Source organism: Moschus berezovskii, chromosome 11, assembly GCF_049115385.1.
Source record: "Moschus berezovskii isolate FMDL1 chromosome 11, NW_MosBer_1.0, whole genome shotgun sequence".
In the NCBI taxonomy this organism is placed as follows: domain Eukaryota; kingdom Metazoa; phylum Chordata; class Mammalia; order Artiodactyla; family Moschidae; genus Moschus; species Moschus berezovskii.
The window spans coordinates 5,597,495-5,625,427 of record NC_142470.1 but is presented as its reverse complement, the minus strand read 5'-3'; the positions used below and the strand labels follow the sequence as shown (position 1 = coordinate 5,625,427).

At 55.8% G+C, this 27,933-nt stretch overlaps 1 protein-coding gene across 1 annotated transcript in view; it reads left to right on the top strand.

Moving 5' to 3' along the window:
- Nucleotides 1-27,933, top strand: part of LAMC3 (laminin subunit gamma 3) — a 70,660-nt gene that overhangs the window by 21,732 nt on the left and 20,995 nt on the right. Inside the window, exons 3-17 of the mRNA XM_055400297.2 lie at nucleotides 413-543; nucleotides 4,665-4,831; nucleotides 6,954-7,142; nucleotides 7,219-7,336; nucleotides 8,690-8,788; nucleotides 12,349-12,485; nucleotides 14,932-15,045; nucleotides 16,297-16,489; nucleotides 16,661-16,779; nucleotides 18,932-19,150; nucleotides 20,914-21,102; nucleotides 24,596-24,841; nucleotides 25,630-25,783; nucleotides 26,447-26,589; nucleotides 27,079-27,257. Of these exons, the coding sequence (XP_055256272.2) occupies nucleotides 413-543; nucleotides 4,665-4,831; nucleotides 6,954-7,142; nucleotides 7,219-7,336; nucleotides 8,690-8,788; nucleotides 12,349-12,485; nucleotides 14,932-15,045; nucleotides 16,297-16,489; nucleotides 16,661-16,779; nucleotides 18,932-19,150; nucleotides 20,914-21,102; nucleotides 24,596-24,841; nucleotides 25,630-25,783; nucleotides 26,447-26,589; nucleotides 27,079-27,257 (2,397 nt within the window). The remainder of the gene's footprint in view (nucleotides 1-412; nucleotides 544-4,664; nucleotides 4,832-6,953; nucleotides 7,143-7,218; nucleotides 7,337-8,689; nucleotides 8,789-12,348; nucleotides 12,486-14,931; nucleotides 15,046-16,296; nucleotides 16,490-16,660; nucleotides 16,780-18,931; nucleotides 19,151-20,913; nucleotides 21,103-24,595; nucleotides 24,842-25,629; nucleotides 25,784-26,446; nucleotides 26,590-27,078; nucleotides 27,258-27,933) is intronic.

Below are 27,933 nucleotides of genomic sequence, written 5' to 3'. Positions count from 1 at the left end.
TGCTCCAGCCCTTCGCCAGCACCTCGATCACGTGGCGGACTCCACGCCCAGCCACTGATATTGGCTCTTCCTCCTCCATCGCCCTCCTGGGACCGACGTTATCCTTTGTCCCACTTCACAGATGGGGAGGACGTGGAGGTTCCGAGACACTGAGCTGCTTCCCCAAAGTTGCAGAGTCAGGACTGGGCTGGGCACCCAGGTTGCCATGACCCCAAAGCACAGACTTCTTATTTCTGGAGTGTTCTCGGGGTCTGTCTAGGCTGGGCCTGTCCCTGTGTGTCAGGAGACCCCATCACCGCCGCCACCACCACCCCCAGGCCGCAGGCTGGACCTCCCAGCAGAGCAGGGTGGGCGTGCACCCTGGAAGCAAACTCTGCTGATGGCACCCCTTCCCCTCCATCTTGTCCCCCAGGAGTGGGTCACCAGCACGGAACTCCTCGTCTCCCTGGACCGGCTCAACACATTTGGGGATGACATCTTCAAGGACCCCAGGGTGCTGCAGTCCTATTACTACGCTGTGTCGGACTTCTCGGTGGGCGGCAGGTAGGAGGGGGACAGGTGGCGGTGGGGACGAGGGTGGCTGCCGCGGAGGGGAGAAAGGTGGAAAGGGAAAGTGTGAGTCACTCAGTCACGTCCAGCTCTTTGTGACCCCATGGACTGTAGCCTGCCAGGCTCCTCTGTCCATGGACTTCTCCAGGCAAGAATCCTGGAGTGGGGAACCATTTCCTTCTCAAGGGGATCTTCCCCATCCAGGGATCCAACCCTGATCTCCTGCACTGGCAGGTGGCTTCTTTACCATCTGAGCCACCGTGGATGGTAAAGAAGCCATTTCTGGTGCTCTGAGTGATGGGGGTTTGGGGAGGATCCAGAGCCTGGTCCCTGGGCCCAGCATTCAAGACCTGCACGACCTGGCTGCACCCCGCCTCCCAGCACCCTTCCCGCTGCTTTTCCCACATCAGCCGTGTTTCTGCACCACCCGTGACACACGCCATTCCTTTGCACCTGCGGTTCCTTCTGCCTGGCGGCCCCTCCCCTTCCTTTCCTTTCTTTGTTGGGCATCAGACAGGCGCACTCATTCATTCAAGCCTCATGGCCTGTGTGCAGCAGCGTTCCGGCTCCCGTCTAACACACGGAGCCTGCTAGGTTTTTAGCCCACCCACCGTTCCATGGCACACGTGCTCCGAGTAAGGCTGGTTTACAGTGGCCTTGAGTAGGCCTGGGACCCCAGACTTTCAGCTTCACTTCTTTAAGCAGCACTCATGAGTTTTTAACCGATGGAGCCGATCAACCCCATTCTTCCCCAAATCTCCTTGTAAACTGGGTACAGTAGGGTTTCCCAGGGACATTCGTATTATTGAAAAAGGCTTTGAGGCATCTCCACACAGGAGGAATGGTTCAGGCTGTTCCAAAGCCCCTCGGCCCGTGACCTGGAAAGATCACTGTGGGAGGAGCCACTGTACTCCCAGGCTTCTCATGGGGGTTGTCAGGCCCTGCTGTCGGCACGCCTGGCCCTGGCCCACATACTCCTCGGGCTTCAGTCACTGCATGTAGTCGTTTGTCTGTTTAAGCATCTCGTCTCTCCAAGAAGCAAGGGTCATCGACATCTCAGGTCTGCCTTACATGTAGGCACCCGGTACTGGGCGCTCCAGGCACATATGACATCTTTAATGTAAATGCCTATCGGGCTCCTTGGAATGGAGAAAAGAGAGATGTGTTCTGGTCCCAGGCAGACAGTCACCAGATTAGACGCCACTAACCACAGACTGATTAGAACCCAGTAACCATGAACTGTGGGGTTGGAGAAGACTCTTGAGAGTCCCTTGGACTGCAAGGAGATCCAACCAGTCCATCCCAAAGGAAATCAGTCCTGAATATTCATTGGAAGGACTGATGCTGAAACTCAAATTCTTTGGCCACCTGATGCGAAGAGCTGACTCATTTGAAAAAGACCCTGATGCTGGGAAAGATTGAAGGCAGGAGGAGAAGGGGACGACAGAGGATGAGATGGTTGGATGGCATCACCGACTCAACGGACGTGACTTTGAGTAAACTCTGGAAGTTGGTGATGGACAGGGAGGCCTGGCATGCTGCAGTCCACGGGGTCGCAAAGAGTCGCACAAAACTGAACTGTACTGAACCACGCCCCAGAGTAACAGGGACGGGAGACCAGGGCAAGGTGTGCCATTGGTCAGGGAGACCACCCTGCAGATGGGGACCCCGCAGGAAGTCAGGGCGCCCCAACAAGGCTGGAGGAGGTGAGGGGCAAGCATCCCAGTGAAAGAACTAGTGTGCGAGACCCAGGCTTGAGGAACAAGGTGACAACCCTGTGGCTAAAAAGGGGGACACAGAGACAGCTGGAAGTTTGTCTGGGCTGTGGACCAAGTTTGTGTGGTCAGTGGGAAGCTGCTGAAGGATTTGGCCAGGTAGCAAGAGGATCGGATTTCTAAAATACCCCAGTCCCTGACAGCATAAGCGGGGGGATGAGACGAGAGGGAAGTTGGTTGTGGAACTTCCCTGAAGGTCCAGTGGCTAAGACTCTGCGCTCCCAATGCAGGGGGCTCAGGTTCGATCCCTGATGGGGGAACTGGATCCCACATGCCTCAACTAAGGATTCGTATGCCACAGCAAAAATCCCCCACGCTGCATCCAACACCAGGCGTGGCCAAATAAATGTAAATATTTTAAAGAAGAAGCCGGTTGGGCAAAGAGGATGGGAGAGGTGTGGGTCTGAAAGCTAGTTAGGATGGGAAGTCAGCTTGACATGGGAGTGGTGGCCCAGGGGGGTAGGGAGCAGGGGCTTCCAGAAATCAGGGGTACTTGGGAGGGTGCAGAGAGATGGGGGTGTCTGCGAAGGGAGCACGGGTCCACTTCCTGCACTCAGGGCGTCTGCACCCCTCAAAGGCGGGGGCTCGGGAGTGAACGGGAAATGGGGGAGTGTCTGTGAGGACCCCTCTGCCCCTTCTTCCCCTACCCTGACTCCCACACTTGACTCAAGTCAAACCACCTGGGGGCAGGGCCCCTCTGAGGATGGTGGATGGTGGTGAGCTGCAGTGCCTGCCATCAGGGGGCTTCGGGACAAAGAACATCTGGTTCCCAGCTGCCAGAGCCGGACCACCCTCAGGCCAGCAGCTGGCTGGGGACAGTGGCTTGGTGGCCTGTGTCCCTTAGTGGCCCACAGGAATTTCACTCCTTCCCTTGAGGTTGGAGGGCTTCATGGAGGAGGCAGTGTTTGCAGTATCCCATCAGGGCTGAGAGCAGTCCCTTGTCCTGAGATGGGTGACTGCTGTCTCCCGAGACTACCTGGTGCCTGCCTCACCTGCCAGAAGTGCTGGGCATTACCTGCCTACCCTGAGCTTCCAGAGAGGAGCCAATGCCCCACTGACAGTGGTTGGAGAGCCTTCAGCACCCACTTAGGACGGAGCATGAAACGCAGCTGATGGGGAGACACCAGATGGTCATAGAGGAGTGTCCAGGAGCTTGGGGTTAGCGTGGAGTAGGAGAGAACGGGGTTCAGATTCTAGCTCTGCCACATAGCATCCATCACGCCATGACCTGAGCCTCAGTGTCCTCTCCTGTGAAATGGGGATAGTTATAGTCCCTTCCACCCTGGTGGTGAGACTCCAGACAACGTGAGCTGATTGCTCAGTTGGAGGCTGAGACAGAGAAGTCTGGGAGCTGGGGGCCATGGCCATTGTCTGAGAGGCTCAGTGTGGGCACTTGGGGTCAGGGTGACAGTTCCACAGGGTCAGGTTCAGCAGAGCAGGCTGTGTGATCCCCGGGCATCTTTGTTCCTGCCTGATTCCACCTGTGTGACCGTGGGGGAGGGTGGCTGGGGCAGGTCCAGGACTGCCCTCAAAGGCACAGCCACACCAGAGCCTGAGATGAGTTGGGGGCTGTCCTGTGTGGGGGGCAGTCTCCTTCTCGTCCCTTTAGACGCAAAGAAGCGGGCATGGGGTGGCCTCCCTGGCTGCCCTCGCTTCCACCCACTGCCCTGGGAGCTGGCCCACCCTCTCTCTATCCAGGAGACCGAGATGACTTCATCCCCTGGGTGTAGCGCCCTGAGTGTGGGGCCCTAGTGGGCTTGTGAAGACGTGATGGGTTTATACGTGTGTGGAGCTCAGAACAGCCCGCTGCGGCCAGCTCTGCTCCTGTCGCCCTGAGCCCATAGTAGGTGTGGAAGAAAGCTCGAGTGGCAAAGAACCCACCTGCCAAGGAGACATGAGATGTGGGTTCGATCCCTGGGTTGGGAAGATCCCTTGGATCTTCTGTTGGGTGTGCTGCCTCTCATTCTCAGAAATGTCCTGATTTGGACAAGTCCCCAGTTCCTGGGGCTTCCATGGTGTCTCAGATGGTAAAGAATCCACCTGCAGTGCAGGAGACCCGGGTTTGATCCCTGGGTCAGGAAGATCCCCTGGAGAAGGAGAGGGCAACCCACTCCAGTATTCTTGCCTGGAGAATCCCGTGGACAGAGGAGCCTGGTGGACTACAGTCCATGGGGTCGCAAAGAGTTGGACGTGACTGAAGCAACTTAGCCTGCAGAGCTCCACGGCTAAGCAGTAGAGTCAGGGGCTCCCCTGAAGGCCTGGGCTGCCTGCTGATTAACCCTTCCTCTGCTGGCGCCTCCCCCAGTTTGCAGACACCCTGCCTCCATGTTCTTTCCCCAGGTGCAAGTGCAACGGGCACGCCAGCGAGTGTGGCCCGGACGAGAAGGGCCGGCTGGCCTGCCGATGCCAGCACAACACCACGGGCATGGACTGTGAGCGCTGCCTGCCCTTCTTCCAGGACCGCCCATGGGCCCGGGGCACGGCCGAGGCCGCCAACGAGTGTCTGCGTGAGTGTTCCGGAACTTTGGGGGCCAGGGGCCAGGGGGGTGCAGGCTTGGGAAACCAAGCCCCCAGCCCTGCTTCTGGGTGGGCTGGCAGCAGCTTGGGGCTGTCACCCCCACGCAGGGACCAGGAGGAGCTGAGGGAGAGCTGGACAGGGTGTTTGATCCTCAGCCCTCACCCCCACACAGAGCTCCCCACACCCAGTCACCCGAGTAGAGGTGTGCGTGGCGGAAGGGCTGAGAAGGACCCCCAACTTGTTCCTTTGTTTCCATGGCTCCAACCGCAGCTGCTAATCAAAGCCAGACCACCCCGGGCCCGGGGGGTTGCTGACCTGCCCACCCAGCCTCTCCCGCAGGCCCCCAGGCAGCCCTGGGATGCCCGACCCGTGTGATGTGGCCGGGGCTGCCTAACCTCAGAGACGCACACTGCAGAGGCTGCTGGCTCTTTACCTTCCTCGATGGGGGCTCTCCCCCGCCTGGCATGCCACCTCCAGCCTCGCTGTGTCCCCAAGCCCTGCCCTGCCTCCCCCTCCCCTGACAGTCATCTGACTTGCTCAGCTCCCAAGTGTAGCTGGCCGTCGCTGGACACCAGACCCTGCCTGGTTCCGCGCTGGTGGGAGGCACGACTTCCCACGCATGCGCTCCTGACAGCTCGGCCTCTGGACCCACCATGCTCTTGGACCTGGGCTGCTGACACAGAGACCCGAGGGGGAGGGAGGGGACGGTCTGTTTCATGGAACAGGATGCTGTCCGCAAGAGCTTCCCAGGGCCACCGTGGCCCTAATGAGTTCCTTCTGCCCTCGCTGGCCTGCCTCCACCAGGAAGTCCTCCTGGAGCCAAGGAAGCTGGCTGGCTCACCATTCCCAGTCTGGGGCTGACTCCATGGTGGGGACACCAAAAGCTGTGTCCTCACCCCTGAGGTCACATCTCTGTCCTCCCAGCCTGGAAGCTTGGCTGTATGCCTGACCCCTCTCACCCACCAAGTCCAGGCAGCCCTGAGCCCCGATTTTGATCACATTCATGCCCCTCCAACCCAGATAACTGTGTCCTTCTGCACAGCCAATACGTGGTCCAACCAGTCGCCCCCCCTCTGAGCATCTGAGACTCCCACCTCCCTGCTCTCTCAACCCCCTCGCCCCATCCCCTGCTTGCACCACTTTCAAATGCAAATGTAATTGCAGTCGCCCACATCCTTGCTCCACGGTGAAGTCCACTGGCCCTGGCGGCCCCGTCTCCCTGGATCAAGCCCTGGCTGACCTCTTGACCTCACAGCTGCCCCTGCACCGCTCTCCCTCCTGTCATACTGCACAAAGCGCCCACCCCGGCCCTGCCCATCGCACGACACGCCACCTGCCACCCCCACCCTGGGCGAAGCCTGCTCCTCTGGCTGTCACAAAGGTCCTCTCGCCTCCCGCCGGGGACTCTCCTTCCCCTCCTCTTCCTTTGCCCTCCCACTTCCCCCCTGCTCACCCTTCAGTCCCCTTAGCTGTGACTTCCTCCAGGAAGGCTGGGGCCTCCCTGATTCTCCTGTCACAGCCCCTCCCCTGCAGGATGTTCACCTACTTGCTGCAACTGTTCTCTGTCAAACAGTGGGACCATGTGTGCAGGAACTGGGGTCCTACTGTTCACGGGTCTGCCCCACGCTGGGCTCACCATGGGAACCAAGATGGAGCTGATCCTTGATACATACTGTTTTTTGAAAAAATGTCTTAATGAGTGAATGAAAGGTGACTTGTATTTTTCATGCCTCTGAGTGACCTCATGGTCACTGGGGATCAGATTCATATACCATTATGGCTTAGAGGGTCCACAGGGGAAGCCAGGCTGCTGCTTTAGAAGGTAACCAGTCTGTGATCCATGACCAGGTGACTATGTCGTGGCTTGCCTGGGAGGGTCCTGTGTTGGATGTATTTTATTAACAGTGCCTCTTTTCTTCTTCTTGAGAGTGTCCTGTTTTGAAAGATCAACCCCCTGGTATCCAGATCCTTGATCACGCCGGGCCTGAACTCCATCCTTGACCTTCCTCCAGCTGCCTGCTCATTCACCAAGGAGGCTGATTGGCACCTGCTCCCCTCCTACCACGTGCCACAGCCTTACACTCACACCCTCCCCCGTCTCCTGCCCACAGCTTGCAACTGCAGTGGCCACTCTGAGGAGTGCACCTTTGACCGGGAGCTCTTCCGCAGCTCGGGTCACGGTGGGCGCTGCCTGCACTGCCGTGACCACACAGCTGGGCCGCACTGCGAGCGCTGCCAGGAGAACTTCTATCGCTGGAACCTACAGACACCGTGCCAACCCTGCGACTGCCACCCAGCAGGTGAGTGAGCCGCCCCGCCCCCCCCAACCTCACCCACTACCACGGGCCCCTGCTGCCCTGTGCCCTTTCTCCCCAGGGTCCCTGCGCCTCCAGTGTGATGACTTGGGCACCTGCGTCTGCAAGCCCACGGTAACAGGCTGGAAGTGTGACCGCTGCCTGCCTGGGTTCCACTCGCTCAGCGAGGGCGGCTGCAGGTGAGGGTGGCAGGGGCGGGGGATGGAAATGATCCAGCAAGGGCACATGGCAGTGGACTTGGGCTGAGTGATGGGAAGCAAGTGGGGGATTCCTGAGGCCCTCGGAAAGCAGAGTTGATGGGCATTTGCATAGGTGGATAGAAGGTGGTTACCAGGGAGCAGAAGAGGGAGTAGAGATGAAGGCTGACCCCCGAGGTTCTGCTTTGGGCATCTTGGCAAAGGGAAGCCATTCACAGCAAAGGGAACACAACTCAGGAAGATGCTGAGTCTGCAGCGCTCAGGGTGGCCAGGGGCACCGATGGGGAGAGAGACAGGCAGGGACTGCTGGGGTCTGGACCTCAGAAGAGGGATCTAACACATTTGCTGTCACTTGACTGAGAAAATGCACAGTGACCAAGAAAATGAAGCCGTTATAAATTCAGAAGCACTTTTAAATGAATTTGGCTTTGGTTAATTTCAGCAGTCTTCTTGTATATTTGAAAGGCAGTGGAAATGGCATTGGGAAGGTAGGGGAGTCTCAGATCTCTCACAGAATACTCAGTGGTTCCAACGTAAAACTTGCCATTGGGTGGGGCCCAGGATGCTTCTCCAGGGTCTCTCTGGCCTCTGGACCTTTGCCCATGCCACTCCTCTGACCCCAGAGCATTCTCCCCTCACTCAAAACCCACTGCCACCTCTCCCTGGCCTGTGTCTGAACAAAGCCCTACTCGTTCTTTAGTTGTCAACCAAGGTACAATCCCCCCACTTTGTCCCCACTCCAGACGTCTCATTGGTGCTGCCATGGCCTCTGATACTTTCTCTCTCCTGTTCAGTTCAGTTCATTTCAGTTCAGTCTCTCAGTCGTGTCCGACTCTCCACGACCCCATGAATCACAGCACGGCAGCTTTTATCAAAGTCCAGCATCTACCTGTTTGCCTGTCCATCCTCACTGGACTCTAGGCTCTGTGAGGACAGGGACCAGGTCTTGTCAGAGGGGTGGGTGGATAGATGGGCGGGTGATGGATGGAGGGATGCCTGGATGGGTGCGAGAATAGGTGCGTGGGCGGGTGATGGATGGAAGGATGGATACGTGGATCAGTGGATGGAAGGATGCACAGATGGAGGAGCGAGAGGATGAATGAACAGATGGATGGACAGGCAGGTGGGAGGGGGCGGACCGTTAGCTGTTCAGGTGAGTGAACAGGTCACTTCCTTTGCTCAGCAGAAACCAGGGGGCAGGCTGTTGGGTCAGCCTGCCTCCTGTTCCTCTCGTGCATCAGGAGAGAGAGAGAGATCCCTTCCAGTGAGGATGGGCTATTCCCACTCTGGAGCTCTCTCGTTGGACACCCTCCTCTTGTCCTGTCTCTTTGGCAGACCCTGTACCTGCAGTCCTGCGGGCAGCCTGGACACCTGTGATCCCCGCAGTGGGCGCTGCCCTTGCAAAGAGAATGTGGAAGGCAGTCTGTGTGACAGGTGGGTGAACCGATCCAATAATGAACCTGCTGGCAGTGACCTCTGTGGTGGTGGGAGGAGCACAGGGCATGGTCCTCCCAGACTTGGGCAACCTCACCACCTGGCTTTCGTCCTAGAGCACAGCAAGTCTGACACCCAGGAAGTCATCTAAAGACTTTATGACACTGCTTATACTGTGACACACCACCACTGATAGTTCATAAGCTGTGAAAATACATCTTGAAAAGAAAGAGCTAGAAAGGATAGGAGAGATGATCTAATCCAGGGATAGCAAACACATCTTACTGGTACCACAATCCTCCCATCTCCAGCCCAGGGCAGACATCACTAATGGAGCACTACCACAACCCTCCCATCTCCCACCCAGGACAGACATCACTAATGGAGCACTACCACAACCCTCCCATCTCCCACCCAGGACAGACATCACTAATGGAGCACTACCACAACCCTCTCATCTCCCACCCAGGGCAGACATCACTAATGGAGCACTACTATAACCCTCCCATCCCACACCCAGGGCAGACATTACTAACGGAGTACCACTACAACCCTCCCATCTCCCACCCAGGACAGACATCACTAATGGAGCACTACCACAACCCTCCCATCTCCCACCCAGGACAGACATCACTAATGGAGCACTACCACAACGCTCCCATCTCCCACCCAGGACAGACATCACTAATGGAGCACTACCACAACCCTCCCATCTCCCACCCAAGACAGACATCACTAATGGAGGACTACCACAACCCTCCCATCTCCCACCCAGGACAGACATCACTAATGGAGCACTACCACAACCCTCCCATCTCCCACCCAGGACAGACATCACTAATGGAGCACTACCACAACCCTCCCATCTCCCACCCAGGACAGACATCACTAATGGAGCACTACCACAACCCTCCCATCTCCCACCCAGGACAGACATCACTAATGGAGCACTACCACAACGCTCCCATCTCCCACCCAGGACAGACATCACTAATGGAGCACTACCACAACCCTCCCATCTCCCACCCAAGACAGACATCACTAATGGAGCACTACCACAACCCTCCCATCTCCCACCCAGGACAGACATCACTAATGGAGCACTACCACAACCCTCCCATCTCCCACCCAGGACAGACATCACTAATGGAGCACTACCACAACCCTCCCATCTCCCACCCAGGACAGACATCACTAATGGAGCACTACCACAACCCTCTCATCTCCCACCCAGGGCAGACATCACTAATGGAGCACTACTATAACCCTCCCATCCCACACCCAGGGCAGACATTACTAACGGAGTACCACTACAACCCTCCCATCCCACACCCAGGGCAGACATCACTAATGGACCACAGCAGCTCTACTGTAACCTTAGAATCCTCTATGCCCTGCTCCAAGAAGCTCCAACCAATTGAGTTGAGACTCAAGCTTGTTTGCCATCTTTGCCATCCTGTTGTGGTACAAATGGAGCCTCTAAAGCTCAATGAGGCAGAAGGGCTTTTCCCTAAACTTCCTGCTTCAGGTGTTCCGGGGCCTCCTAGCCCCAGCAGTGGGCTGGCAGACAAATGTGGGTTTATGTTCTTGCAATACTTGTCTCCTCTTCCTGACTTCCTCCCTGACCTCTGAAGCCTTTGCAGCCAGCGTGGGGCGTGCCAGGGCCTCTTTGGTCCTCTGGCCATGGGCTATGTGGAGGAACCTGGCCCAGCAGTCCATTGTGGACTCCACTATTGCCAGATCATGTTGGGCCTCTACTGGGTCAGGAAGACGCCCAGCTTTGACTCTCACCTTGGGCAGCCCCAGGCCTCTTCCTCACCTTGTCTGCATGTGGCTTGTGGGTCCTGGACACCCTCCTGGGTCTTCCTCCCACAAGACCTCTCAAGTTGAAGAGACAGAGTGGAGTTGGGGGGGCTAGATCCCACTAACTCTATTCTACTGCCTCTACCTTGAGGAAGTTCGCCTCTCAGCCTCACTTTACCCATTTGTGAAATGGGAGGACTGGGTGACAGGTTTGTTGGAGCAGCCCAGCGTTGAGGTAATTGGAAGATTCTAATGAATCAGATTCCTCCACCTGGGTTGGTCCGAATGGAGTTTCTGGGCAACCCCCCCCCCCAACATCGTGCAAACCAGGAATCTGCATTTGTAAAAGGCTTCTGTAGGGCTTGTTGGGAAAATGGCAGATTCTGAGGCTGGGGTTTGGAAAGTACAAGATGAGCCTGAAGCATTTTGTAGAAAGCAGAGAAGTGCTTAAAAACAAAACCAGACAAAAACAAACCCCCTAAAACCCCAAACTAGGATGGGGGCCTGTGTCCAAAGGACATGAGCACCAACCTGAAAGAGTTCCCAAAGCTGGAACAAAATAAATAACAATATTGGATTATAACCCAAGAATAAAATAAATATCCATGAGTCCACACTGACATAAATAGATGCCTGAATAAATAAATACATGGGGACAAATCCTCCTTGCAGAAGAATTCCACAGAAGAATTAGAAATGGAGAAGGAATGAGGGGAATACAGAATCACAGTTAGAATATCAGAGTAATAGTGTAGGCCGGAGTCACTGATAAATGCTGAAATTTGTAGGCAGAAGTTGAAGGAGAAACAGGATATTTGCATAACCCCCAAATATCTCCCTCAAAAAATTTACCAATGACTGGGACTTCCCTGAAGATCCAGTGGTTAAGACTTCATGTTTCCACAACACCTGGCGTAGGTTGGATCCCTGGTTGGGGAACTAAGATCATTCATACCCTGTGCCCCCCCCAAAAATTTTACTACCTACTCTAGTGGTTTCACCATAGGTCCACAATTCTTTGATTATTTCCCCCTCCCAGAGGTGGAGCTTAATTCCCTTCCTCTTGAGTCTGGGATGGATTTAGCAACTTGCTTTTGACAACTAAAATATGGCGGTTTTGCAGTGAAGGAACCTGGTGGCCAGTGCCTTAGCCAAGGGGTGAAGGTTAACATCCCCAGTGATGTCATACATGACCGGTGACATCATACATGACCAGGACATCACACAGGTATCAGTTACCCCAGTAAGATGTGACAGGAAGGGCACTTTCTCCCCCCAAACCCTTGGCCCCAGTATAATTATGAAAAACCTCAAATAAACCCAAATGGAGGGCATGCTACAGAGTATTTAACCAGTACTGTCAAAAATATCAAAGAAAGACCTATGAGCTCTTACAGATGAGAGATGAAAGATACAGTGAAATTCAACACCATGCCCTGGACCAGATCCTGAAGCAGAAAACAGACGTTTGTGGGGAAAGGGGAGAAATCTTAATAATGTGTAGGATTCAGTAAATAACATTAATCAGTGTTAAATTCTTGGTTTTGATAAGCGCACCCTGGTAAGGTCAGACGTTACAGTTAGGAAAAACTGGGTAAAGATGCCATGGGAATTGTGTCTATCATGTCTGCAACCCTTCTCAAAATTTGAAATTAAAGAAAATTCCCCAGTGACTCCGGGCTCCAGTTGGTCTAGCTGGGCTCCCTGAACCTAGCCAGTTCACCGGCCCCCGGGGGCGTGTCCCGCCTCCCTTGCAGATGTCGTCCAGGCGCGTTTAACCTGCAGCCCCACAACCCCACTGGCTGCAGCAGCTGCTTCTGCTACGGCCACTCCAAGGTGTGTGCGGCCGCTGCCCGGTTCCGGGAGCACCACATCCTCTCCAACTTCCGCCAGGGTAAGAAGTGGTCCCCGCAGCCACCTCCAAGGGCTCTGCTCCCAGTGCAGGTGGGATGGGCAGGCCTGCTGTGGGGACATCCAGTGATGGGGGGTGGTGGAAAGAAGGGGCAGCCTCAGGCCCCAGCCCCAGCACCTCCCACAGGCTCGCACAGTGGCCATGCCCCTCCGTGCCCTTCTGCACTCCCAGCACCTTCCTGCACCCCGGCTCCCTTCCAGTCCTAGCCTACTTCCTCAGTCTCTAGTAGGAGCAGGGGAGGGGATAGACATAGGACCCCTTGGCGTATCCTAGTGCTGGGGATCCAGGCTTGGTCCCCTGGCCTCCATTTATTGAGCACCTGCTGTATGCTTGACACCCTGCTGAGCTCATTACATACATGGAACCTGAGGGATTCCCTGGCAGGTAGATACTCTCATTCCCATTTTACAGATGGGGCAACCGAGACCCAGAAAAGAGAAGTGAAATAGCTTAGCTGTTGGCACCCCAGATTCATCGGCTCCTGAGTTTTGTTCTTCATGGCTGTGCACGGCCTTCCTTCTGAGTCCAGGGTCCAGGGTCCCCAATTCCAGGTGGCTCTTTAGAGCAGGAAAGCAGTGGAGCTCTGAACTCTGCCAAACATCATAGCCTGAGAGGGTCCCAGCCATGCCCCACTGAACCTCCTCCCCCAACCCCATCTCCAGCATCATCTCCAGGGAGATAGAGCCTCAGAGCCGGTTCTGGGGCGCCCCAGATGCAGGGGGCAGTGCGCCCTCTGCTGGACTGAGAGGGGCTTGGAATGGGGACAGCCCTGTGGTCACCTGGCCTGGAGTCAAGGATGTCAGCATCAGACGGGACTCATTTAAAACATCCTAGGAGAGCATCATGATCTGTTCTCACTTGGCCCTGGGTTTAGCAATTCAGTCTCAGCATCCCATGTGATCTCACAAACACCCTCGGCCAGCAGTTCTCAAACTTCTGGATCTCTGGATCCCTTTATGTTCTTGAAAATCAGAGAAAATCTCAAAGTCCTTTTGTTTATGTGGGTTGTGTTTTCTGTATTAGACATTAGAACAGTAATTTTAAAGTATCTGTGCATCAATTCATTTACAAATGACCAAAAAATAACTTCCGCCTGTGAAAAATAACTTTTTAAAAGACAGAAAACTTGGGGACAGCCCTGGTGGTCCAGCAGGTAGAACTCTGCACTTCCACTGCAGAGGCTGAAGGTGCAATCCATGGTTGGGAAACAGATTCCATACGCCATCGTGGTGTGGCCAAAAAGTTTAAAAAAAAAAATAAAAGACAAAAAACTTAGAGAAGAGTGGTGCTGCTCATTTTACACTTTTGCACATCTCTTTAAGCTCTGGCTTGATAGAAGTTAGCTGATTGTCATCACAGGTTCTGCCATCTAGTCTGTTGGGATGTCACATATCTTGTGGCTTCTGGAACGTTCTCAGTGTGAGAAAGAGAATGAAAAATGCAAATGACATTTTAGTGTTAATGAAAAGATCGTTTGACCTCACGGACTCGCCTGAAAGAGCCTTAGGGATCTCCCAGGGTGTTCAGACAAACTTTGAGAACTGCTGCTGGGGCCCTAAGTACTTCAGTTGCCCCCATTTTGCATATGCGAACCTGGCCTCGGAGAGGTTAAGTAACTAGCCCAGGGTCACAGAGCCAGCAAGGGGGCAGAACCAGCCTAGCACCAAGGAGCTCCAGACTTCCCCTTTCTGGCCCCTTTCCCTTTCTTCTTCCCTCCCTCCCCAGCCCTTGGGAGCCCCAGGTCTCCACCCTGTTCAGCTGTCTTCTGGAGAGTCTCCCCTGGAGGCCGCTCGCTCTGTGCCTGACTGCTTGGTGAACTGCTGGGGTCGGGGGAGGGAAGTGGACTGAACTGGGACTGAGTTCCCACCCCCGCCTGGCCACTTCCTAACCAGGGGGCCTCTTTGGGTGCAGTGAGGTTAGTGGCACCCACACTTGGAAGGACAGGGGCGGTGAGGTACAGGCGAGGGAATCCTCTGAAGACCGGAAAACCAGATCAAGCCCGGTCTCATGAGAGACGGCCCACCATGGGGTTCTGGGGCATGTCCTCAAATGCGCTCAAAGTCTGTTGATGGGGCAGGGCGGGCTCAGAGGTCAGCCATGCCCTTGCCCCAACAGAGGTGAGTCCCTGAAGCTTCTAGCTTCTCCCGGGGCCCCGTCCCACCCCATGATCCCGCCCTGATCTGGGCTGGGGCTCCAAGCTGCCTAGGTCTGGGCACAGAGCGAGGTCCCAGCCGGCTCCCCTCCCCACCCGACCTGTCTCTGGAACGGTCTCTCCCTCTCTGGGTCCTGTTGTTTCAGGTGGCACTCACGCCTCTGGGGGTGATCCTGGGGATCCAGGGAAGGGTGTGAAGTGGGAGGGGACAGAGACCACCCTCCAGGGCCTCACAGGGGGCGTGTGTGTGTGTGTGTGTGTGTGTTTGCTGTCCAGGAGCCGAGGGCTGGCGGGCCGGAAGCGTGGGGGACTCAGGACATCCTGCACGATGGAGCCCGGGGGGGCTCCTCCTGGACCCAGAGGACGAGGAGGCAGAGCTCACAGCACCAGGTACCCGCAGGCACAGGCAGGGGCGGGGCTGCCCGTGTACTTGCCCTGTGACCGCTGTCACAAAGTGCCACCTACCCAGTGGCTAAAAATGTGTTCCCTTAGTGTTCTGGAGGTCAGAAGTGTGAAATGAACTTGCTGGGCTGAAGTCAAAGTGTGGTCTAGCTGTGTTCCTCCTGGAGCGTCTGGGAGAGAGTCCCTTCCCTGGCCTTTACCAGCTTCTCAAGGTGGCCCGCACCCCTCTGCTCATGGCCCCTTCCTGCCTGAGGGCAGAGGCCTGAAGGAAGGAATGATGGGGTGTCTACTGGTCCCCTTTCCTTCTGAGTCGTGATTTTCCGCTTAAGTGAAAGTGAGAGTCACTCAGTCGTGTCCGACTCTCTGCGATCCTGTGGACTGTATTTCAGCGTTTGACTGGCACAGAGAAACGACAGTCAGAAGCCTAGGTGAGGGCCCCTTGGTCCTTGGTGTATCTGCCTTGTTTCGGCTAAAAGCAAGTTCTGACTCCTGTGGGAAATGTGGCCTGTGGGGGCCGTCAGCCCCCCAGCTTAGTCTCGCACGTGGCTCTCTTACCTGGGACTTGCTGGAGCCTCACTGAACTCCCACATACGCGGGTCCCTGAGGACTCTGAGCTCATGGGGCGCCTGGCATCGTGAGTGCTACGTGAACGGGCAGACAGGTGCCACCAGGCATACGGTATCTCCACCACCAGGCACACTGTATCTCCTCTGCTCCCACACGGACTCCCTTGTCCCATGGCACGTCACTTCCAAAAGCCAAGTTCCAAGACAAAAGTCTTAAAACTGTCAAGACAGGATAACCAACAAGGACCTACTGGAGAGCACAGGGCGCTCAGTGTTATGTGGCAGCCTGGACGGGAGGGGCGTTTGCAGCAGAATGGATACATGGATTGTATGACTGAGTCCCTTTGCTGTCCCTGCTGAAACTATCACAACATTGTTAATCAGCTACACACCAATATAAAATAAGCTTAACCAAAAAAATGAGCGTCTAGATAGTGACAGCAGAGCATTAAACTGGGTGTGGGACCCCCGGCGACTGGCAGGGTCACATGCCCTTGAAGCCAGCTCTGGCTGTGGACATGTGGGCAGGCCACCTTCAGGATCTTCTGTGCAGGGTCCCTTTGAGTTTTTAGTTTTCTCTTTTGAGAGTTTAATTGCCAATAAAATCAATATAGACATTAAAAATCCAACTAATTAAGTGAAGACTACCAAAGCCTTCGTCTCTTGTCTTCAGAGAAGTTTCTGGGAGATCAGCGATTCAGCTATGGGCAGCCCCTCACACTGACCTTCCGGGTCCCCCCCGGGGGCTCCCCACTCTCCATGCAGTTGAGGCTGGAAGGGGCGGGCCTGGCCCTGACTCTGCAGCATTCCAGCTCACCCCGCACCCCGGACTCCGGGCAGGCGGGGGAGGTACGGGTGAAGTTCCTGTAAGTGTCCTGCTATGTCCTGAGGGATGGGGTCGGGTGGCGGGGGTGGGCCGTGAGATCCAGGCACACCCGTTCCCCTGCGGTCTGGGGACTCCTGCCAGGGAGTTCTTGGCACCACCTGCTCCCCCGACCCCCGGCCTCAGGATCTGCTTTGACCCCTCCCCCGGCCAGGCTGCAGGAGACCTCCGAGGACGTTGACCCTCCGCTGCCCCCCTTCCACTTCCAACGGGTGCTCGCCAACCTGACTGCCCTGCGCATCTGGACCAGTGGCCGCAGCACCAGTTCTTCCGGTCAGTAATGACCCGTACACTCCCCAGCCCCCAAACGAGCGAGGCCCCCGGGGGCTCTTTCACCATAGCCTATGGAGTCTTCACAGCCGAGATTATCATCCCCACTTCAGCACAAAGGGGTCTGAGGCTCAGAGAGGTCAAGACACTTGCCCAAGGTCATAAAACCAGCAAGGGCAGCAGGAGTGGATGCTGAGGACAGAGGCAGGGGCTGGACAGGTGAGGAGGCTGAGGATGGACAGCTCGAAGGGACACAAAGAAACCAAGAACCTGACGTGGCCACACCAGGGTGGAATCCATCACTGCCAGGAGACTGGACCCTGGAGGGCCGTTCGATGATGCTGACCACAGCGGACAGGCTGGGATTCCCCAAGGAGTCGGCTCCCTCTGCTGGTCGTTAGAGGTGTTGCACCTAGAAAAAGCCCGGTTTCCAAAACCTCTCAACCAGCCTGCTGAGTCATCACAGCTTCAAGCCGAATTCCTCACCACCTCTCATCCTGGTCACTGGGTGACCGCCTCGGTGGTCTTCTCACTGTCCCTGTTCCCCTCTCTTTCCTGATGTACTTTCTCTCCTTCTCCCCCCACCCCGTCCCGTGCCTATATGTGCCTAGACCAGTCATTCTCCGTATCCATTTTTAGAATAGATCTGTGGCTCAATGATAAAGGATCCACCTGCCAATGCAGGAGATGCAGGTTCGATCCCTGGGTCAGGAAGATCCCCTGGAGGAGGAAATGACAGCCCACTCCAGTATTCTTGCCTGGAGAATCCCATGGACAGAGGAGCCTGGAAGGCTACAGTCCATGGGGTCACAAAGAGTCGGACACGACTGAGTAGCTGAGCACACACACATGCACCCCTTTACTATCTGGAAATGAAATTCACAGATATTATAACCTACCTAGACACAATTTTTAAAAACCAGTATAATATGCTAACTTTAATACACAGAATAAATAAAAAGAAAATGAATGATATTTGAAAATAACCATATGGGGACTTCCCTGGTGGTCCAGTGGCTAAGACTTCATGCTCCCAACGCAGGGGACCCAGGTTCGATCCCTGGTCAGAGAACTAGATCCCACATGCTGCAAAGAAGAGTTTATGTGCCACAACTAAAAAGCCCACATACTGCAACAGAGAGCTGTGTATGTGTGTGTGTTAGTCACTCAGTCGTGCCCAACTCTTTGCAACCCCATGGACTGTAGCCCAACAGGCTCCCCTATCCATGGGATTTCCCAGGCAAGATACTGGCGTGTGTCATTTCCTCTTCCAGGGGATCTTTCTGACCCAGGGATTAAACCTAGGTCTCCTGCATTGCAGGTGGATTCTTTACCATCTGAGCCACCAGGGAAGCTTCATATAAAGGTCTTTTGGCCTCATGCAACCATGTCTTCAGGTCAGATTCCTCAAAATGGAAATGTGAGGTCAAAGAGTGTATGTTTTCTGTTTTAACGCGTGCTGCCAAATTTTGCTTCAGCAAGGCTGTACCTATCTATATTTTGATGCCAAGTGTCCACTCTCCTTGTCTATTTGCCTGCCCTAGTTTTTCTCTAGTGTTGACAGACAGTTTTTCTATTTTGCCCCAAGTTTCTAGTAGTTTTCTGTGGGAAAGTTGGTCGATAGGAGCTACTCTTCTGTTACTAGAGGCTCCCAATTCATCTTCATACATCCCCATGTGTGAGTTCCCCAAGCCGCCATCCTCCACTGTCACTACTCTGGAAAATGCTCACCAAGCTGAGGTTGTGAACAATATCAGTGTTTACATGTACATATTTATTTATTTGGGTCTTAGTTGCAGCATGTGGGACCTTTTTTTTAGTTTTTGGCATGCAAACTCTTAGTTGCAGCATGTGGGATCTAGTTCCCTGACTAGGGCTCGAACTTGGGGCCCCTGTATTAGGAGCACAGAGTCTTAGCCACTGAACCACCAGGGAAGTGCCGTAAATATATGTATCTTTAATAACCAGTGAGAGTAAGCGTCTTCTTGTAAAATTCCCAGCCGTATATGTTTCCTTTGCCCTTTGTCCTTTTGACTTTTAATTGCAGTTGACCCATGGACTGCTTTTGTGTGCGTGGGCCTGTTACACAGGTGAGTAGGAAGGTTTGGAGGAGAAACACATGCATGGAGCTGTCTCCTTCTCTCTGTCTCTGCAGGTCCCGTGCTTCTGACTGAGGTCGGGCTCACATCCGCCCAGCGGGGGCTGTCCCCACCAGCCTCCTGGGTGGAGACTTGTTCGTGTCCCCAAGGCTACACCGGCCAGTTCTGTGAGTCCTGCGCTCCAGGATACAAGAGGGACACGCCCCTGGGGGGTCCCTATGCCAGCTGTGTTCCCTGCACCTGCAACCAGCATGGCACCTGTGACCCCAACACAGGTAAGTCTCCCTGCACCACCACCACTGCCCCCACCCCAGGCCACCTGGGCTACACCCAGAACAGCGAGAAGAGCACTGACCTGAACGGGGCCAGCTGTGTGCGTGTGAGTGATCCCTGATACTGATAAGATGGTGTCCTCAAGTTCCTCCGTGTGCTGGGCACCTTTGTATAAGCTGTATTGCTGGATCCTGCAAAAAGCCTTGGCGGTCCCATCTTACAGGTGTAGGACCTAAAGTGCAGGGAAGCAACTTGGCCAGTAGGTGGCAGAGCTGCTCCTCTCTCAGGTCACTGCCAGCGACGGTCACCCCCACTTGCAGCAGAGGAAACCCCAGTGGGGAGACCATGGGCCTTGGGCCGGAGCTGCAGGACTGGGCCTGGACACTGGCCCCTCACACGGGAGGTGGGAGGGCCGGCGCCCTGCTGTTCTTCTGCAGCTTCTAGGGTCTCTGCAAAGGGAAATGCCTTTTCCCCGCTGTCAAAGGACAGTAGCCTGGGAATCAGCAGGGTAGCCGGGGTGGGGGAGCACCCACAGCACAAGGGGCTCCTTCCTTCTTGTGTCCAGGCAGGCATCACTAATTGAGCCAGATGGAGCCTCGTGATCCTTCCATGCGGGGCTCTGGGAGGGTCATTTCATGAGATGGGACTGGTTTGTCATCCCTCAGAGCCCCTTGCCTTGGCACAGCTTCCAGCTCCGTTTGGGCAGGTTTTCATCTGTAAAAGCTGGTGGGGGGCGCACAGCAGTCACTGCTGCCCTTCCCGGGCAGACGGAGGAGTCGTGAGTGTGTGGGTCCTGGGCAGAGACAGAGACCGTGGAAAGTACCCCTGGGGGGCCACCGTGCTCTGCTTGTCCATCCTGGCCCCTCTCCCTTTACTCCTGTTCGCCCCAGTCCTTGATGAGTGCTGCTGGGGGGCGCCTCTGGGAAGGGGTGGTCTTGCTTAACCCCTTCTTAGCCAGGCTCCACCCTTAGTCCCCGGCAGTGGCTCTGAGCAGACTCTAGACGCCATGGGGCTAGAGAAGGGGGGTTGCAGTGTCCCCCTCATTAGAAACCAGTGGGCAGGAATTCCCTGGTGGTCCGGTGGTTAAGACTCCACACCTCCCCTGCAGGGAGCATGGGTTTAATCCCTGGTCGGGGAACTGAAGATCCATCGTAAATAAATAAATAAATAGAAACCAGTGGGCAGGGAGGGGAGTTCCATTCTATGAGGCCAAGAAAGCCTCTGGAAACCCACAGACCCCCTAAATGGGTTTCCTCACATTAAGGCCAGAATCCTGGGTCTGTGTCACTGTCCGTGAGCTTAAGAGGGCTTGGAGGCTTCAGTTTACAAAATAGAACAAAGAAGCCACTGAGGAAGGGGAAAAGGAATACTGAAAGCAAACGCTAGCCGTATCGTCAGCTGGTCCAGCTATAGGTTTCAGGTTATCAAATAATAATGATGACAGTGATAACTGTGTGTCAGAGACTGTGCATGGCTGCACTGAATCATGATGAAAACCTGTTGAGATCAGGGTCATGTGTGCCCATTTTGCAGGTGAGGAGGTTGAGGCCCAGGGGCGCCCAGGTTCACATGGTCAGTAAGTGGTGGACGTGAACCCAGGTGGATGCTTCATCCCTGGGCCATGCTGCCTTCACCGTGGAAGAGGTCCCACCCCAGTTCCCACCCCAGGACGTGCTCGGTGACCCCCCGTCCGGGAGCCCGCCCGCTGTCTTGTGCAGGGTCCGGGTTCAGGCGGTGGTGACCAGGTGCTTGTCTCGCCCCTCAGGGATCTGCCTGTGTGGCCACCACACCGAGGGCCCGTCCTGTGAGCGCTGCTTGCCAGGTTTCTACGGCAACCCCTTCACAGGCCAGGCCGATGACTGCCAGCCCTGTCCATGCCCCGGACAATCGGCCTGCACAACCATCCCAGAGAGTGGAGAAGTGGTGTGTACCCACTGCCCACCGAGCCAGAGAGGTGAGTGCCCGGGGACCCTGCCTCTGCCAAAGCTCCAGGAGTGAGTCCTGGGTCCACAGATGAGGGAGGGCCTAGCTTAGGGGTGTCAGGCCTGACTTTTGGGAATCCTGAGTCTCATAGTCTGATAGCCAGGGCCGTGGGCTGCTGTGGGTTCCTGGCAGAACTTGGACCACTGAGCATATCCAGGTGGGAGTTTGGAGATCGTCATGTCCAGCCCTGCCCCAACCCACAGAGCCTGGGTTAGTAGCTTAAGACGGAGCTCTGGAATCGTATTCTTGTCATGTTCCTGGGTTTTTTTAAAAATGTTGCCGTGGGAATTTCCTGGCGGTCCAGTGGTTAAGACTCGAAACTTTCAGTGCCGTGGGCCTGGGATCAGTCCCTGGTAGGGGAACTAAGATCCCACAAGCCATGCGGCATGGCTGAAAAGCAAACACACAAATAAATAAATAATTTTAAAAAGTCGCCAGGTAATGTGTGATGCAAAACTTCCCCCATCCCTAGTCCTCTCCCTGTTCTCCATTCCTGCTCCAGGAAGCAGAGTCATCCTAGACAGCTGATTGTTTAAAAAAAAAAAGCACACAAGAGCCTTATTGAGGTATTATTCATACACCCCCTGACTAACCATTTAAAGTGTGCAATTCAATGGTTTTTTTATATTTGCCATTACTGATTTTTTAAATTTTAGCAAAATACACATAACTTGCCGTTTTGACCATTTTTAAGTGTACAATTCAGGGGCCTTAAGTACATTCACTGTGTTGCGTAACCATCACCGCTATCCACCCACAGAATTTTTTATCATCCTAAATAGAAACTTCAAACCCATTAAATGATTATCTCATGGTTCCCCCTGCCCCATCCTCTGACATCCACCGTTCTAGTTTCTGTCTGTCTGAATGTGAATATTCCAGGTACCTCAGGTAGGTGGACTCAGACGATATTTGTCCTTTTGTGTCTGGTTTGTTTCACTTGGCGTAACGTTCCCATGATCTCAGATACCTGGTTCTACATTTGGGACCACTCTGAAAGCAGCTCCCTTGGGACTCCCCTGGTGGTCCGGTGGTTAATACTGCGTGCTTCCAATGCAGGGATTGCAGGTTCGATCCCAGGTCAAGGAGGTTCCGCATGCCATGTAGTGTGGCCAAAAAACACTGAAAGCAGCTCCCTGACAGCTAGCAGATTGGGGAGGTGCTCCAGAGGAGGGGTCCCCAAGAACTGCAGGAGTGAGGTCCTATCTTAGGACCCTGCCCCCACCATCATGCTGCCCCTGTGTTTCCATAACCTTCCCCGCGTTCCCTGGCTCCCCACCTGCGGCTTCCCCCAGTCTACAACTCAAGGGGACTCCACTCAGTGAGAGAGGGCGGACAGAGAAGTTACCCAAGGGAGGACTTCGGGGGAGGAGGACGCTGCTGTGTGCAGGAGGAGCCCTGGGAAGGATGCGAGGGTGGACATTAGAGCTTTGTGCCAGCCCATGTCTTTATCACGCCAGCATCCTTCAGGTCCCGCCAGAGCCCAGCACACAGGGGACTCACCCACACAGTCTCGTCCGGGACTGACCGCGGCCAAGTCCTGATCCTTGCCTGCCTCACTTGCCTACCATCCTGACCCCTCGCAGCCGCCTCCTGCCGGGGAACTGTCCTCACCCGGTCGCAGGCGGACGGCAAGTTAACTGCAGGGACCACACGTTCTTCGTCACTGGCTTCGATCTCCCCCTTGGCCGTCTCACTCCATCTCTGTTTCAGAGTCGCAAAGCCAGACCCTAGCCTCTACCTTCTGGACTCCATTCAGATTTTTCTTTTTCTTCTTTTCCTCTTTTGTCTTCTTCTCCTTAGTCATCCCCCATCCAGGTTCAAGGTTGCCTGCCTCTCATCGTCGCGTTAACTTGATTTCCACTGGAGTGATGAGTTTTGAGGATGTTGGGAGGCCACAGCTGCTTTTCACAATGACAGTAGCTACTTTTTAGATTGTAAAATAAGTAAGACTCATTGTAATCAATGAGTAAGTTGTTGGGGAAAAGTGTAAAGGAACGTGAGTGCCTACAGGCACGAAGATCATTTAAGATGCCCATCATCCTACCGCCCTCAGGTCCCTCCATCATCTGTTTCAGGCGGATGTGCACAGAGAGGTAGGCATGTTAACCAAGAGCAGGCTGACACTGCATGAAGCCCACGGTACAGGATGGCCCTGATCCGGGTTCAGAGTGGACTTCCCAGGCCGTGACCCCCAGAAGCCTTCTCACACACTGTCTTTTCTGAGACTCACAGTAACCCTCGGGCTGGAGATGAAGCCACAGCACCAGATCAAACCCAGGAAGCAGGGCAGGAGTAGGAAATAGTCCAGAGGGGGTTCAGAAGCCACGAGAAGCAGAAAAGGCAAAGGGGCCAGAAGCCGCAAGGAGAAAGCAACCCCGGCTGAGGGAGAGACATGTGGGAGGGGATGGTGACAAGGAGGGTGGCAGGGAGGTTGCCGATGGAGACGAGGAACATGATGACAAAGAGAGGGACGAGCAAGACAAGGACGAAGATGCTGGGGACCATCGAGTTGACGCTGGTGATGAAGGGGACGGCGACGAAGATGCTGCGTCGTGACGGAGAGTGATGCTCAAGGTCACGGGGAAGGTAAGGGTCAAGATGGTGACCGTAGCGATGAGAATGATGGATGAAAATGATGACAGAGGCGACGTCCACAGAGCTTCCTTGGTGGCTCAGTGGTGAAGAATTCACCTGCCAAAGAGGAGACGCGAGTTCCAGAAGACCCCCGTGGTGTGCAGCAGCTAAGCCCGGGCACCCCGCCTATTGAGCCCGTGCTCTAGAGCCCGTGGGCCACAACTCCTGAGGCCCATGTGCCTTAGAGCCCTGCCCTGCAGCCAGAGAAGCCGCAGCCACGAGAGGCCCTCGCTCTGCAGTCAGAGAGTAGGTCCCACTCTCCGCGACTATACAGAGCCCGCAGGCAGCCACGAGGACCCAGCACAACCATAAATGGATAATGCTAAATCAGCCATGGGCGAAAAATCAGCCAGACCCCGCATCCTCTGGCTGCCGCTCACCTCTGCAGACAAAGATCATGATGACGATAGTGATTATATGAGGAAGAGATCGGTGAATGAGACCATGATGGCTAGGAGGGTGATGATGGGGAATGGGTGATAACAGCCACTGCTGCTGCTCGTGAACCACGTGCCAGCATCTGGGCTTAGTGCTTTGCTCGCCAAACCTTCTCAAGGGTCCTTTGAGGTCGTTGCCTTTATTGTCCCCGCTCTGCAGACATGGAGTCCAAGTTCAGCAAGGCCCAGCGACTCGCTTAAGACCACACAGCCAGCTGATGGCCCGGCTGGGCCCTGGCCCCAGGTCAGCCTGACCCCACAGCCCGCGCTCTGCTCCACCAGGAGCCTTACAGGAGCTCTCTTGGGCTCCCACCCGCCCTCACCCCTCATGGACCCAGCAGGCCAGGCCCCTCATTCCTGCTTCTCCACACAAGCCTTCTTCTTTCCCAGGGCGGCGCTGTGAGATCTGTGATGATGGCTTTTTCGGGGACCCACTGGGGCTCTCTGGGCGCCCCCAGCCCTGCCAGCCGTGTCAGTGCAGTGGAAACGTGGACCCCAATGCTGTGGGCAACTGTGACCCCCTGTCCGGTCGCTGCCTGCGATGCCTGTACAACACGACAGGTGTCCACTGCGGGCACTGTCAGGAAGGCTTCTACGGGAGCGCCCTGGCCCCTCGGCCCGCAGACAAATGCGTGCGTGAGTACCGGCCTCCCAGGCCCACAGGGCGGGGCGGGGCAGGCTCCTTCTCCACCAGATCCAGCCGGCTGTTCTGCAAGGTGCCTGTGCAGCCTTAAGCAGGTTACTCACCTTCTCTGGTGCCTTGTTGAGAAGGTGTAAGGGTTTGTTTTCTTCTCTGAGGTTCTTTCAGCTTTGGGATCTGATCAACTCTGACCCTGTGAATTTTTTTGTTTGTTTTTTCCGGCATTTAGCACTGATCTCATGCTCTGCCGTTGGCACCTAGGACTGTCCCAGACAGCCTGTGACCCTTGTCATGTTAGTCCCACCCTGGGCTTCCAAAACGCTCAGCCCTCTGGGCCTTCGAGGCATTCACCAGCGTGTGGGAGGCTTCCAGGCGTGCTCCAGGGAGAAGCTCAGCATTTGCCCCCCTGCTCCATGCGGCCCCTGTCGGCCTCTCATTTTTAGGGGGACCCAGGAGAGCAGAGTCAAGTGACCCAAAACAGTGGGAGCCAGGTCTGCCCCTGACCCCCCCAACCGAGTTTCTGGCCTTCTCTGTAGCCTTGTAGGGGGAGGGTCACCTGCCACCATGGCCATCTGACCTGTGTCTCCAAGGACATAGAAAATGGGCTGAGACTAGTGCCCAGCCCTGGAGCCCTTTCTCAGAGACGGCTCAGGAGTCTGAGCTGAATGGGAGTCATCGCCTTGGGCTCCCCACCTTCTCTGCCTCTCTGGGACCCCCTCGAGGTGGAATAGATGATCTGCGGGGTGCCCTGACACCCTTTCCTTCCCCTCCTCCCATCCCCCAGCCTGTAGCTGCAACCCAGAGGGCTCAGTCAGTGAGCAGAGACCCTGCGACCCAGTGACTGGCCAGTGCTCCTGCCTGCCCCATGTGACCGGACGGGACTGTGGTCACTGCAGCCCGGGCTTCTACGACCTCCAGCCTGGGAGGGGCTGCCGGCGGTGAGTGGGGCGCGGCGGGGGTGCCCTTCCCCTGGGTGTCCCCCCAGGACGGAAGAAGTCACCAGGGAGCCTCCAGGCCCACTGCCAGCTACACCGTGCCCTGCAGTGATGGGGGACTAGGGGACGGTCCCTTGGGGGCTAGATTCACTGCCCTGCCAACCCAGGACACAGGCCAAGAGCAGCCCTGAGGGACGCCCAGGCGGGCGGGAACTGGTTTGGGCTCTGCTCCCCTCCTCGGTAACTCGGTCACTGTGTGACCTTTGTGGCCACGCAGCAGCTTAGATAGCGTCTCTAGGGAGCAACGGAGGGCTCCAGGGACATGCCCCGTGGAACAAATCAGTTTCTTTCCGACCAGACTGTCTGTCTCATGCTTCCAATATGCTAACTGCCTTGTGACTTTCCAACTGAAAGGTATAATCCAAGATGTATATATGAATATGTCCCCATACCCTTTTCGGGAAGTGGGGGGGGAGAATTTTGTGAGACTGTGCTTCCTGGGCCACAGCTTGGAGGAGGCTGTTGGCCACGTTCCCTCACAGAGATAGGACCTCGTCGGCAGAGGGCATGGTCCCGAGGCCCCGTGCCAGCCTGCGACGGCAGAGGCGGGGCCGGGAGCGGCCCAGAGCCCGGCGCAGACCTGGCCCCTCCCTTCCCTTGTCGTAGCTGCAAGTGCCACCCGTGGGGCTCCCGGGAGGACCAGTGCCACCCCAAGACCGGGCAGTGCCCTTGCCGTCCGGGCGTCGAGGGCCAGACCTGTGACCGATGCCAGTTGGGTTTCTTCGGCTTTTCCATCAAGGGCTGCCGCGGTAAGGAAGCCAGGTCCTTCCCGGGCTGCCTGGAGACGGAGGCTTCTGGGAAAGAGGATCAGTGGGGAGGTGGCAGAGCAGCAGGAGGGGGACAGATGAGATCAGGGCTGGTCTTCTTGGTATGACCGTGGGAACGTGGAGTGAATGAGCAGAGCAGAGGAGGGGTGCAGAATCTAACCCTGATGCTACTACTGACTGCTGAGTGCCTGGGGCCGTCACATCTCCTCTCCGGGTCTCACTTATGCGCAGACTGCATGGCCATCCTAAACCTGCCTGGTCCTCAGATCCCGGGGACACTGAGATAACTCAGGTTCTTGGTCATCGCCTCCAACCTTCTGAATCAGTCTCCTGGGAACTACCCAGGAAGGTCCTTGAGCTGCCCACGGGGATCGGGAGTATCTGGGTGGCCAGAGTTGCAGGGCACCTGGGGGTTCTGGTGTGGGGTGGCCATCCGGGTGCCCAGTGCCATCTGCATACGCCCCCCCCAAGACTGCAGGTGCTCCCCACTGGGTGCCGCCTTGCCCCAGTGCCACGAGAACAGCACGTGTGTGTGCAGGCCTGGCTTCGTGGGCTACAAGTGTGACCGCTGCCAGGACAACTTCTTCCTCACGGCCAGCGGCACGCAGTGCCAGGAGTGCCCGTCCTGCTACGCCCTGGTGAAGGAGGAGGTGAGCCCTCCCCATCTAGGCCCTGCCCAGGCTGGCTGCACTGTTCATTTTATGTCCCCAGCAAGTGCCTGTTCTGTGCTGGGCGCCGGGAAGTGCCCACTTATCCTGAGCCCTTGGTCTTTCTGGGACCACCGGCCCCCTCCTTCTTGTGCCCACCCCCACATCTGGCTCCGCTCTCCCCTCTGCCCTTTCCTGGCTCCTGAGTAGACAAGAGAAAACTGGCCCGACCTTGCGTCCTTCCCCACTACCAGGCCTAAGTCTCACACTTCCATTCAGTGGGGATGAGGACACAGGTGGCCCTTCATGGGGAGGGTCAGAGGGAGGGCGATGCTCATGCTGGATCACAAGTAGAACCTCAAGCAGGGAGGTGACGTAGAGCAGAGGTCAGGAGCATGACCTCTGGACCCCAGGAGCATGACCTCCCAACCCTGTTAGTTGTCACGTGTCCAGGCAGGTGACAGCCTTGGTAAGCTTCAGTGGGTCTCTCCGACTCCAAAATGGAGATGGCTCAGACCTGCAGCCCCTTTCCTGAAATCAGTGAAGCCAGCTTTTGGAATGATAGTTCCGTAGAAAGATAGGATGGATATTGGGTACCACTCCCAGCAGTTCCTGGGCCAGCTGCCCCAGTCAAGCCCGTTGATACATCTGCAGGAACACAGGTGAATATTCACACCGA